Below are 12,096 nucleotides of genomic sequence, written 5' to 3'. Positions count from 1 at the left end.
GAACTTCATTGACCTTTATCGTCTTTTTGTTGTGAAGATTAACTGATATAGTCTGGCAAACATCTAGCAGTGTCCAGCACATAGTAATAACTCAAAAGAAGGGAAACTTTTAAGCCAAAAAGGGAATCTAAAAGGCTGAAATTTCTTCTTACGGATTTTAGACTGCGTCCATGTTTCACATCTTTTCTTTTTTTTTTTTTTTCCTTTTTAGGGCCATGCTCTTGGCATATGAGAGTTGCATTGGTGGAATCGGTGGAATCGGAGCTATAGCTGCCTGCCTGTGCCACAGCCATAGCAACTTGGGCTCCAAGCGGGATCTGTGACCTACACCACAGCTCACGGCAATGGTGGATCCTTAACCCATTGAGCGAGGCCAGGGATAGAACTCTCATCCTCATGGATCCTAGTCGGGATCATTAACCACTGAGCCACTAGGGAGCTCCCTGTGGATTTTTTTTTTTTTTTTAAGGTACATTTTTCTGTGCACAATCTGTAACAGAAAAAAATGATGTAACATTTGAGGATATAACTACTGGTTATACTTAAATGCAGAATCAATGTTTGCATTTATTCCAAATTGCATCAATCTTTCAGGTTGTAAACAATATTAACATTAGAGCATGACAAAACTACATTTTGAACAGAAGAAACTCAACCCAGGATTCCTGGGTTTTTGTTTGTTTCGGTTTTTTTGAGCTGAGAGCGTATTTACAGACTTCAAAGCCCCACCCAGCAGGGCCTAAGCGTTCCCTCAAACAAAACTGGCACGCCACCAACCGCCGCGTCCCAGGGCACCCTGAAGGATGCTGATAAGCTGAAGGGAGAGTCAAGTTCGGGTACTGGAGGCCATGCCTAGTTCTTTAACCCTGCGGTTCTGGGGTCGCAGGGGCGGGGCCCACCTTCTTTTCCCACCTCTCCCCTCCAGGAGTCCCAGGTCTTCACCCCACCCCATTTGACTACCAATCCCATCCCGCCTGGAGCTCGAGCGGCCAATCAGGAGGCGGCCCTGCCGACGGGGCGGGACGAGGAGGCGGGGCTGAGTGACTGAGTCCGAAGTCGTCTACTTCAGGCGCAGGGCCGGAGACCGGCGAGTGGAGGCTGCCTGCAACGTTCTGTAAGGCTAGTCGGACACCATGGCGGACAACCGGGATCCAGCCAGTGACCAGATGAAGCATTGGAAGGAGCAGCGGGCCGCGCAGGTACACCCTGCGCTCTCCGAGCGGGCCACGCAGAAAGCTCGGCGCTGGGGAGTAACGGCTCCTGCCTCCCAGCGCTGCGGTTCCGGGGTAGCTGTACCACGATCACGGGCGGGAGGTGGTGGTGCTGCCTTTCGGTCTGAATGGACTGTTACATTCGCCGACAGGAGGGGAGAGGGTTCTGCGGCGGGAGGCCCCCAGCCTGCAGGATTTGCAATCGGCCGCAGGGCGCGGGTGGTTTGGCTCATAACTTTGCGCTTTTGCCAGCTGGGACAGAGGTCGCGGCTTGAGGCGGGAGTGAAGGCTCATGGGGAAAGAGGCAGAGAGCTGCAGCTGCAAGAAAGGAAGCGAGGGGGGAAGTGGGAACGGGTTCCAGCTTTGCCCTTGCACAAACAGTAAGTACCAGCTTTCATAGTTTCGGGGTGCCGTGGGTCAGGGATTGTGTTTTATCACCTTCATGTCCTCAGCACCGTACACACAGCATTTAACGACTGCATTAAAAGATTTTTGCTTCAAGACTTCTTTCGCATTTAAAAAACAGCAAGCCTAGCATTTTAGAGCTAGAAGCAACCTTAGGAATTGATGAACGCTTTTATTCACGCATATGCTTTGAGTGCCAGCATGCGCTGGACGCTGTGCTGGGATGAGGGGCGCATATTCCAATGGAATATGTTAGTTAGAAGTTCAAAGTCTAGTCGGGAGACAAGGCAGATAAACAGATGATTACCTTCCAGCGCGCTGCGGGCTCTAATATAGGCCATCTGTAAAGTTTAAAGGGAGTGACCACCTGGGCTGGCAGGCTTCTCAGAGCAGGTGACATCTGAATAAGAGCTTTAAAGGTGAGTAGGATTTCAGACCAGTGGTGGTGAGCCAGGCCTTCCTGACCTGTACCCAGGGGTGCAGAGCCCTACAGGGTGTCTGCAGAGGTCGGATGGGATGAGGGCAGGTGTGTTTTGAGTCTTTTGTGTGTGTGTGTGTGTGCATGTCTTTTTAGAGCTGCACCCATGGCACATGGAGGTTCCCAAGGCCAGAGGTCCAGTCGGAGTTGCAGCTGCCAGCCTACACCACAGCCACAACCATGCCAGATCTGAGCTGCATCTGTGACCCACATCACAGCTCACGGCAATGCCAGATCCTCAACCCACTGATCGAGGCCAGGGATCAAACCCGAGTTCCCATGGACACCAGTCGGGCTCGTTAACCGCTGAGCCACGAAGGGAGCTCCTGTTTTGAGCCTTCTTTTGTCAGATTGGCCCAAAGAGTCTGAGGGACTCTTGCCCAGTTCCCATGGTAGCTGATTAAGGGCAGAGAGAGGGAGGACTAAAGGCATGGTTTTCTCATCTTTCCAGTACTCTTTCGTAAAACCAGGTTAGCTTTCATGAACTAGGTTATTAATACTGAGCGTGTGTGGATGCCTTAGAGTTCCCTGTGTGCGAGAAGGCTACCATTCTCTTCTAAGGGCCTGGAAAATCTCTTTTCTCATTTTGTCCTTTATTATATGTCACCTGGGTATTTAGTTTTTGAGTTCTTCATCAAAGCCATCTAGGGACGCTTAGAATCTTATTACTGAAGGGCAAGGAGTTAGTGGCAGAGTCAAGAGTAGAAATCAGCCTCTTGGGACCAGGACTCTCTCCATACCCACTGGTTGCTGCATCCTGGTTCACATGGGGGTTTTCATGAACTGAGGAAAATATGGACAATGTAGTGAGTTTTTCATAAAACAGAATTTAGTCATTTTTAAAGGGCTCCCCTGAGACTAGCTTGCCTCTTCACTGTTGGGGAGAATCATTAACTGTTGTTAAATCATTAAGACCTTGCCGGTGACTCACCCTACAGGCTTGCCCTTGTGAGAAACAGCTGGCCCGCAAAGCACAGCTGTATTTTGGAGACTCAGTTGAAAGACTGCTGTCCCCTCTGCCCACTCGTCTCAGTGCACTGCTTACATTGTCCCGATAGGTGGTCACATTGATGTCTTCTTATTCCTCACTTTCAACTGCTCTGAGTAAAAACTGCTTATTTCTTTGTAGCGACCCCTCCCCTTAAAAGGAATTTTGCAGGAGTTCCCGTCGTGGTGCAGTGGAAATGAATCTGACTAGCATCCATGAGGATGCAGGTTCGATCCTTGGCCTCAATCAGTGAGTCAGGGATCCAGCATTCCCCTGACCTGTGGTGTAGGTTGTAGACATGGCTCGGATCCTGCATTGCTGTGGCTGTGGTATAGGCCGGCAACTGTAGCTCCGATTTGACCCCTACCTAGCCTGGGAACTTCCATATGCCGCAGGTGTGGCCCTAAAAACAGGAATTTTGCATATGTCACATAGCCTTTGTAATTTTCCAGTGCTTTGTTGTGAAAATTTTCGAACATTCAGAAAAATGGGAAGAATCGTGTATTGTATGCCCATGTATCCACCACATTATTATTACTATTATTTTTTAATGGCCGCATTGGTGGCATATGGAAGTTTCCTTGCCAAGGATTGATTCTGAGTCACAGCTGTACCTACACTGCAGCTGTAGCAACACCAGAACCTTTAACCCTGTGCCCTAGGCCAGGGATTGGACCTGAACTTCTGCAGTCAGGTTCTTTTTTTTTTTTTTTTTTTTTTTTTTTTTTGTCTTTGTTGCTATTTCTTGGGCCGCTCCCGCGGCATATGGAGGTTCCCAGGCTAGGGGTCGAATCGGAGCTGCAGCCACCGGCCTACGCCAGAGCCACAGCAACGCGGGATCCGAGCCGCGTCTGCAACCTACACCACAGCTCACGGCAACGCCAGATCGTTAACCCACTGAGCAAGGGCAGGGACCGAACCCGCAACCTCATGGTTCCTAGTCGGATTCGTTAACCACTGCGCCACGACGGGAACTCCTGCAGTCAGGTTCTTAACTCACTGAGCCACAGGGGGAACTCCTCCACCAAATTTTTTTTTTTTTTTTTTTTTTTTTTCGGCTAGGCCCATGGCATGTGGAAGTTCCAGGGACTGACCCTGTACCTCAGCTGTGACAACACTGGCTCCTTAACCTGCTGAGCCACCAGCAAACTCCTGCTGTATATCTTTTACTACATGTTATTCCATGTGTCCATCCCTTCATGCATCCTTTAACCCATTTTTTAGAGGTACATTACAGAATAAGTTGTAGATATCAGTAAACTTGACCCCTAAACACTAAGCATTCAAATTAACAGAACTCAATGTTTATGTTTTTAAGGCAGAATTTATATACAGGGAAATATACGAAGAGTAAGTGTGCCATTCCATACTTTTTGGTAAATGTATACATCTGTTCCTTTATCAAGATATAGAAGATGCTCATCACCCTGGAATGTTCCCTCATCCCATTCTCCAGTCGTTTCCTGCAAACCCCTGCAGTCTAGCCTGAGGCAACCACTGTTGCTTTTCTTTTTTAACCATTGATTTATGTACTTTCTGTGTGTAATGCTTCTTTCATTTGGCAAATACGTTTTAAGATTTAAAAAAATGGTTCAGGATTTGTTCATGTTGTTGCATGTAATCCATGGTACTTTTCTAATGTGGAGTAATATTCCATTGTGTGAATAGACCGCCACGTGTTTATCCACGCTGTTTCCAGCGTTTGGCTGTTACGAATAAAGGTTCTGAAAAGAGTCACATGCAAGTCATTTTGTGCACCTATGCTTTTATTTCTCTTGGAAAATACCTGTGAGTCAGATTTTTGTGTCATAAGGTGAGTGAATGTTTTATGAGAAACTGCTAGGCCTTTTCCCAATGCAGTTGTACCACTTTACATGTCCATTGACAGTGTTTGAGAGTTCCAGTTGCTCCACATCTTGCCATCTTTTGGTATTGTCATACTTTTCATCTTAGCTCTTCTGGCAGGTAGAAAGTGGTATTTGCATTGCTCTGATGACCACTGATATTGAGCATCATTTCATGTGCTCATATTTGACCTTTGGTATATGCCTCTTTGATGTATCTGTTACAAATCTTTTATCCTTTAAAACATTAGATTATTTGTCTTGTTATTCTTGATTCACAGCCCATATTTTAAGTACAGTCATGTGGGTTAAGTGATGTAGTAATAGATCTCAAAGCGTATAATGGTATAAATATACTAGAAATTTATTTCTCTCTTATATGATTAGCCAGAGTGGATTGAGGTTGACAGAGGGAGTAGTGAATACTCTTCGGCCAACACTTATTGAGGAATGTAGGCTGAAGGAGGCTTCCCCTTTGCAAACATGTATTTTTTGTTGTTGTTGTTTGTCTTTTTAGGGCCGCACCCGAGGCATATGAAAGTTCCCAGGCTAGGGGTCGAATTGGAGCTGTAACTGCCAGCCTACACCACATCCACAGCAATGCCGGATCCGAACTGCATCTGCGACCTACACCACAGCTCACGGCAGCACCGGATCCTTAACCCACTGAGCAAGGCCAGGGATCGAACCCATGTCCTCATGGATACTAGTCGGGTTTGTTACTGCTGAGCTACGATGGCAGCTCCCAACATGTGTTTTTTAAATGTTGCCCTTGATAACTAGTCATAGAAGGTTAAGAGCATGGAGGAGAGTATATGGGAGATTTAGGAAACAGGCTGGAAGTGGTATAGGTCACTTCTTACATTCCATTGTCTAGAACCCTGTCGCATGGCCACACCTCCTGTGAGGGCGGCTGAGAAACACAGTCTATCTCTGTGTCCAGGTAGCCAGCCCTGTTATTATTATTATTATTATTATTGTTATTTTTGTTATTTTAGGGCCACACCCACAGCATGTGGAGGTTCCCAGGCTAGGGGTCAGATTGGACCTGTAGCCTCCAGCCTACACCACAGCCACAGCCACAGCAACACAGGATCCGAGCCGAGTCTGTGACCTACACCACAGCTCCTGGCAATGCTAGATTCCCCACCCACTGAGCGAGGCCAGGGATCAAACCCGCACCCTCACACCCTCACGGATCCTAGTCAGGTTCGTTAACCGCTGAGCCAGGAAGGGAACTCCCAGCCCTGTTGTATTATCCAGCCATTCATTCCATGTGGCAAAGGTCTCTCTAGCCATTTTCTTGTGATGTGGTGATGGGCAAACAGACATGATCTCTCTCAACCTTTTAACTTTCTGACATTAAAATATTCTTTCTGTTGGACAATTATGATGGTAAAGGATGATATTTAAAAAAAAAAATCTCCCTTTGCTTGGCAAATGCTTTTCGATAAGTGGACAGCTCTGCACCAGTATCCTCCCTTCCTCCCGCCCCTGCCCCATGTGTTTCTATTTTTTTTCTGGGCTTTGAGAGCTTGAGGTCCTGGAACTACTGTCAATGGGCACCCTGTTGTCTCCTCCCTGGAGAACCAGATGCCAGTGTCAAGCTGGGTACCTTCTTCTCTGGAACCAGAGTGTCAGCCAGTGTGAAATCAGTTTATTGGGCGTCTCTCCTTGTGGTCGTATTTTGTTGCTGACAAGTGAATTGGGAGCTTTGTAAACTTTAATAAGCGAGGGATGAATCAAATATGTTCCTAGGTATGACTTGGATCTACTTAAAAATCTTTATTTCTCTTTGCCTCAAAATACCTTGAGGGCAGGGAGGTGGAGGCGGTTCTCCAGGTATTTCCAGTCACTTTGAATAGAACGTGAATGGAATCTTTGTTTATTGCTTTCAATGCCATCAGCTCTTCCTTTGGGATTTTTAGGGTAATTAGTAGCCTCTGGTCCCTTAAAAAACCGGAGAATTTAAGCATGACAAGCCTTACCCTTTTTAAGAGTTTCCTTATTTCTTGGGAGAGAGGTTGGGTCTTAGCTGGTGTACTCTTGTCAATGAGTCATCAGACAAAGCCTTTGAGGGTCTATGTACTTTTTAGAGTGACTTGGTAATAACTGCATTTTTGTAACACTGCCAGTATTGGGGAAGGGGTGGCTCAGTAACTCCTTGTGCCCATGTGCTTTCGTCTCTTGTGGGAATGACCTGGCAGTGGAATTGCTGGGATGTAGCATGGCAGAAAGAGACAGACATTAAGAGAGGTTGAATTGGGAGTTCCCATTGTGGTGCAATGGAACCATGAGGTTTCGGGTTCGATCCCTGGCCTCGCTCAGTGGATTGGGGATCTGGCATTGCTCTGAGCCGTGGTACAGGTTTCAGACGCACCTTGGATCTGGCGTTGCTGTGGCGCTGGCGTAGGCCAGCAGCTGTAGCTCCGATTAGACCCCTAGCCTGGGAACCTCCATATGCTGAGGGTGAGGCCCTAGAAAGCAAAATAAGTAAATAAATTGGCACTTCTCATCGAATCAAAATTTCTAAGCTTTCGCCTCTTATTAGCTAATATCTAGACCACTCCGCCCCACCCCACCCCCAGGTAAGAAAGAGAGGTTGATTGCAAAATATCAAGTAAGCAAATATTTATTTTCGTTAATTTTCTCTTTTTTGGGGGGGTGTTTTTTTGCTTTAAAGGGCCGTACCTGCAACATATGGAAGTTTCCAGGCTAGGGGTTGAATCAGAACTATAGCTGCTGGCCTGCACCACAGCTCATGGCAATGCTGGATCCCCAATCCACTGAGCAAGGGCAGGGATCGATCCAGCATCCTCATGGACACTAGTTGGATTCGTTTCCGCTTTGTCACAACTGGAACTCCCCTCACTTTTTCTTTATTTTCTTTCTGAGTACTGCGACTAATATCATTTCTACTACAGAGAGTAAAGGAATCTTACATTTGTGGATCAATTATCCTTCGTTCTCTGAGCCTTTTTCTCCTCTTATTCCCTCCTCTCTTGAAAAATTCAAGGACTAGGCCAAGTCTCAGTGCTATCAGACTTTATTTAGTAAAGTCAGTTTCAAGAGAGAGAAAATTTCTTTGCAATAAAAGAAATTTTTTGCAGTAGCCATTCTGTGTATCTTCAAGGTGTTATTCTTAGCGGGGTTATTCTAAATACTTGCTGATTATTGAAAACCCGTAGCAGCGTGTTTTGACCATGTCTTCCTGGAAACATGGACAGCTCACCAAGAAGAGCTGAAAAGATATTAGAAATGGCCATGCCGTGTTTCCTCTTGTTCAAAATAATACAGAACAGCTTTGCTTGAAAAACAAACGTTTCCCATTCGGGTCAGGGAGGAGGTGTGTTCGGTGAGTCTGTGCTCAGCGGTCCAACCATGTGACCTTGAAGTTGGACATTTCTTCTCCTTGTAAGAGGCAACTTTTATTTTTTTCTGGAATTAAAACTACCCACTGGTTCTCCTCCCTGGATCCTCGGAATCATTTTTGAATTTCTTTGGGCATTTGCTCCCGCTGCCCCCACGCAGTTCAGTTGGACACCAAGGACAAGCAACTCTTTGCTTGCCTGCTAAGTGTTACCGTCCAGTGCATTGTTGTCAACCTAAGGCCATGATGTTTGCAGGTCCGTAGCAGTCAGTGTGCTGCAGAGATGGCCTGTTGTCAACATTTTCAGGATACTTTGTTTAGTATCAGCAGGACCCATTTGGTTCTTGATAAAGAACGTGGTCTGATTTGTCTTTCTTGCCTGTATGGGGTTTCAGGGTCTCCACTATCTGATACCCGAATGGCAGTTCCCTAGGCAGATGGTACAGGATAACTTAGGCAATGAGTAAAGAAGAATGAAAACTCATTCTCGCCTCCTGAGCTTAGACTGACTGACTGAGCCTTGACTTATACCAGGGCGCTTGGTGGCTTAACCACGATGAAGTCAGTTTAGGAGATGAAGCACAACCCAGGGCTGAAATCTCCACTTAGAGCCCAGAAAGCATTCTTTTCAGTCTTGAAGGCCATCAGAAAAGTTTCCCACTGCTGTCAGTTCATTGATTTTGTGCTTGAGAATCGTTTGTGTGATGTGGTATTGAGGTGGGTCACTGAGGCTTACAGGGTTTTGAGATGAAAAAAGAAAAAGCGTTATTAGACTAAATCCAGAATTTAGGAGTAAATGGGGTGGACTTGGGGACCCCTGACACTGGGAATGTGGCCTGGGAGTTTGGGTCCAGAGGCCCTGCCGAGACTGCTCCCCTGAGTTGGGTTGATTTACCCCTTGTGTTTAGGCAGCTCTGGGGATCGCCCGCGGAATGGGTGCTGCCCACGGCCACCGGCTTCCAAAGGGGAGGTGGTGGGGCTGTGTAGGCCTGGGTCCCTTTCCCAAACTGTCCCATTAGGGAAGTCTCTCCCCTTCCTTGGATCAGGGTGGGAGGCTGGTGGTATTCCAGCATCACCCGCCCCCCACATCCCCCTGAAATTTGAGGGCCAGGACAGTCTTTCGTTTTCTGTACATGGATGTGCAATGTAGGTATTCGATGAAACGTTGTTGAATAAATGCTGAAGGTTAGGCAGTGATTTGCTGGAAAATACTAGGTATCCCCTGTATCAATCTCTGAGAATATCAAGCTGTCATTATGACTCCTTTGGGATTGAAAGTTAGGGAGGGTTTTTATGGCCACTCTTTTTCAGTTTAAAAAAGGAAGATCAAGATGGTTAGTAAGTTCTTAGAAATTCTGTGAGCAGAGGGCACTAATCAGTGAAAACTATGTTGATAAAATGTTTTACCAGAGGAAGCCAACCTGACTCCTCCCAGGAAAATGTCTTATCCGGGTCTTAGTTTAAGCTAAAAAAAAAAAAAAAAAAAATTTCAAATATCAAAGCCAAAATGGAATTTTACTTTGAGTCCCTCTTTCTAATCATGGTGCTCGTTTTTAGCCAGGCGCAGAAGTACTTCTTTGCCAGTTTCTGCAGCAGTTTTTATAGCAAGTTTGTCTGAAGGTGGTTGATCAGAAGTTGCAGTTATAAATTCAAATATTTTTTCCCTTTGATTTTTTGGAGGGGAGGTGTAGGGAAACACAGAGACTGTTGTTGCTGCCTCCTCTCTTTTAGAGGTCATCTCTTCTGGCCATTTCATAGTGGTCCATAGTTTAATTCATTCTCATGTTGAATTTGTTGTGTGCTCATTGATAACCGAGCCCTGTGGCAGGTGTCAGGGCTGTGGATGCAGAAGGAGTTACTGTCTTGAGCGGAAAAACCATGAAGTAAGCAGGCAGTTATAAAATGTGTTTTATGGGGCATAAGACGATGCTCTTGGCCCAACCGGCCGGGTGGAGTTGGGGGGATGCAGGAAGAGGGGTTCAGGAGAAGCACATGTGGATGTCATGAAGAATTAGCAGGCAGAAACACTGCTTTTCCAGAGAGAGCGCCTTAGGAATTGTCCAGCAACAGAACACAATTCTAATTCTAAAATGACCTTGCACTGAGTTAAAAAAAAAAAAACAAAAAACCCAAACCCTAAAACCCTATAATCAGCAAATTTCCTTGCCCTTCCACACTTGTTATATGTGGCAGGTAAACATGTGTGGCCCCATTGAAACCTGCATAAAGTGACAAATTCTTTGAGCATGTGGCATCACCCATAAAGTGGGAGTAATAGCAATTACCACACTGGGTGGTTGGGAGGCTGGAGAGAAGGTCATCAGGATAAGGCCTTGCATGTGGCAGGTGCTTGGGAAATGGTGATTATGAAGGGAAATTAAAAACTACACGTAGTTCTGCCAACTGCTCTGATCCTTTCTTTGTCCTTTCTAATTAGCTGTGGAACAGTGTAGCCACACTCCATCATATCCCTAGAGAAAGCCCAGAGCTTGCGTCATGGGATGTAGTTTCTTGTTTCGTGCTTGGGAAAAACATGGGCGCAGGCTAGAGGGCGTGGGTGTATTGTGGGTTTACTGGCACAAGGTCCCCAGGAGCCCTCTGTTCCCCCTCCTCCAAGACTGCAGACCTTTCCCATTGGTTGAGCAGGACGCTGGGATGCTCCTTGCCAGGCTCTGTGGGGCCAAAGAGGACAGGGACCAAGCCTGGTGAATATGAGTGTTGAAATGAGTCAGCTGAGGGACGCTTGTTCTAAATCCATCCCCCGCCAGCATCCAGCCTGTCGGGGTGGGGAGGGGGTCCTCCTTGAGATTGCTGAACTTCTGATGTGACCAGGTGCCCTATGGCTGCTTTTTGTGTCCTTGACCTGCAGAAACAAGCTTTACCTTATTTCTCGCTCCAGCTCTTTCTCTCCCAGCCTCGGGCTGAAGTCCGCCATCCCCGCTTTCTTATCACCACTGCCAAGTGGTTGCTGCCTCTGCCATGGGTGGACTTTTTATTTTTTTCTCTTCTTCCCACCTTTCTTCCTCCCACCCCCAATCACCTGTGCCCTTCCCAGCTTGGGCAGGTGGCTTTGTCTGACGGTACTCACCTTAGCAGGTATCATCTTCCAAATCTTGCCATTCCTGGTCATTTTTGTCATTGCTTGTAGCCCTGGAAGACTGGTTCTCACTGCTTTCTACTTCAAGTTCAAAATTATTCTAAGTGCTTGAGAATGAAGACGATTTGACCTAAACAAAAATAAAAACAAATTGTATCTGTACTAGAGTTTATCGCAATACTCCCTGCATGGCACAGTTTTTTTTTTCAGAAATTATTTTTTTAAAATTTGCTCTCCATGGTCCATTTCCCAACCCCACTCTCATTTCATTTAGTAAAGCTTCATCGTGTTCTCTCTCCATCTCGGAGTATTCTGGACCTTTTCCCATCTTCTAGTAAATAGTCTTAACTTTGCTTCACGTCAGTCTCTCTTAGCCCATGTTGCCCTAAACACCCCCTGAAACTGGGGATCATTTCCTCCCTCATCTTTGCCCAGTGGCCTCCCTTCTGCCTTGCTTACTGTGTTGAAGCTTTTCTTGTCACACCTTTTTCTTTTCTTTTTTTTTTTTTTTTTGTCCTGAGGCATGAGGAGTTCCCAGGTCAGGGATTGAACCCATGCCACACCAACGATCCAAGCTGCTGCAGTGAAAACACCAAGTCCTTAACCTGCTGTGCTGCAAGAGAACTCCCTGCCACAAGAGCTTTAAAGGCAAACTGCATACCCATTAGCTTGTGCGAGGAGAGGTGTTAAAAGTGAGCTCAGG

At 46.5% G+C, this 12,096-nt stretch overlaps 1 protein-coding gene and 2 long non-coding RNA genes across 16 annotated transcripts in view; 2 read left to right on the top strand and 1 right to left on the bottom strand.

The window, feature by feature from the left end:
• The first annotated feature begins 1,022 nt into the window (after window positions 1-1,022).
• CAT (catalase) overlaps window positions 1,023-12,096 on the top strand; it is a 40,538-nt gene continuing 29,464 nt past the window's right edge. For 12 of the 14 annotated variants that reach the window (XR_014836506.1, XR_014836505.1, XR_014836503.1 and 9 more), the window contains exon 1: window positions 1,063-1,199. Coding sequence is in view for 1 of the 14 variants with exons in the window: in NM_214301.2 (NP_999466.2) it covers window positions 1,134-1,199 (66 nt within the window). In the remaining 13 variants the exon portion in view is untranslated. 14 annotated transcript variants of the gene reach the window in all.
• Window positions 4,471-9,058, top strand: LOC146405303 (uncharacterized). The gene is made up of 2 exons (XR_014837102.1): window positions 4,471-5,797; window positions 5,956-9,058. It is a non-coding gene; the product is annotated as an uncharacterized LOC146405303 (long non-coding RNA).
• LOC146405302 (uncharacterized) lies at window positions 5,949-10,424 on the bottom strand. The gene is made up of 2 exons (XR_014837103.1): window positions 7,714-10,424; window positions 5,949-7,240 (listed from the first exon to the last, which is right to left on the bottom strand). It is a non-coding gene; the product is annotated as an uncharacterized LOC146405302 (long non-coding RNA).

This window comes from Sus scrofa, chromosome 2 (genome assembly GCF_054392235.1).
Source record: "Sus scrofa isolate SSC_HxYL_T2T_F1_AM1 chromosome 2, Sscrofa_HxYL_maternal_Yorkshire_Landrace_v2.0, whole genome shotgun sequence".
In the NCBI taxonomy this organism is placed as follows: domain Eukaryota; kingdom Metazoa; phylum Chordata; class Mammalia; order Artiodactyla; family Suidae; genus Sus; species Sus scrofa.
The sequence above is the reverse complement of the archived record's forward strand: the minus strand, read 5'-3'. Positions and strand labels throughout refer to the sequence as shown.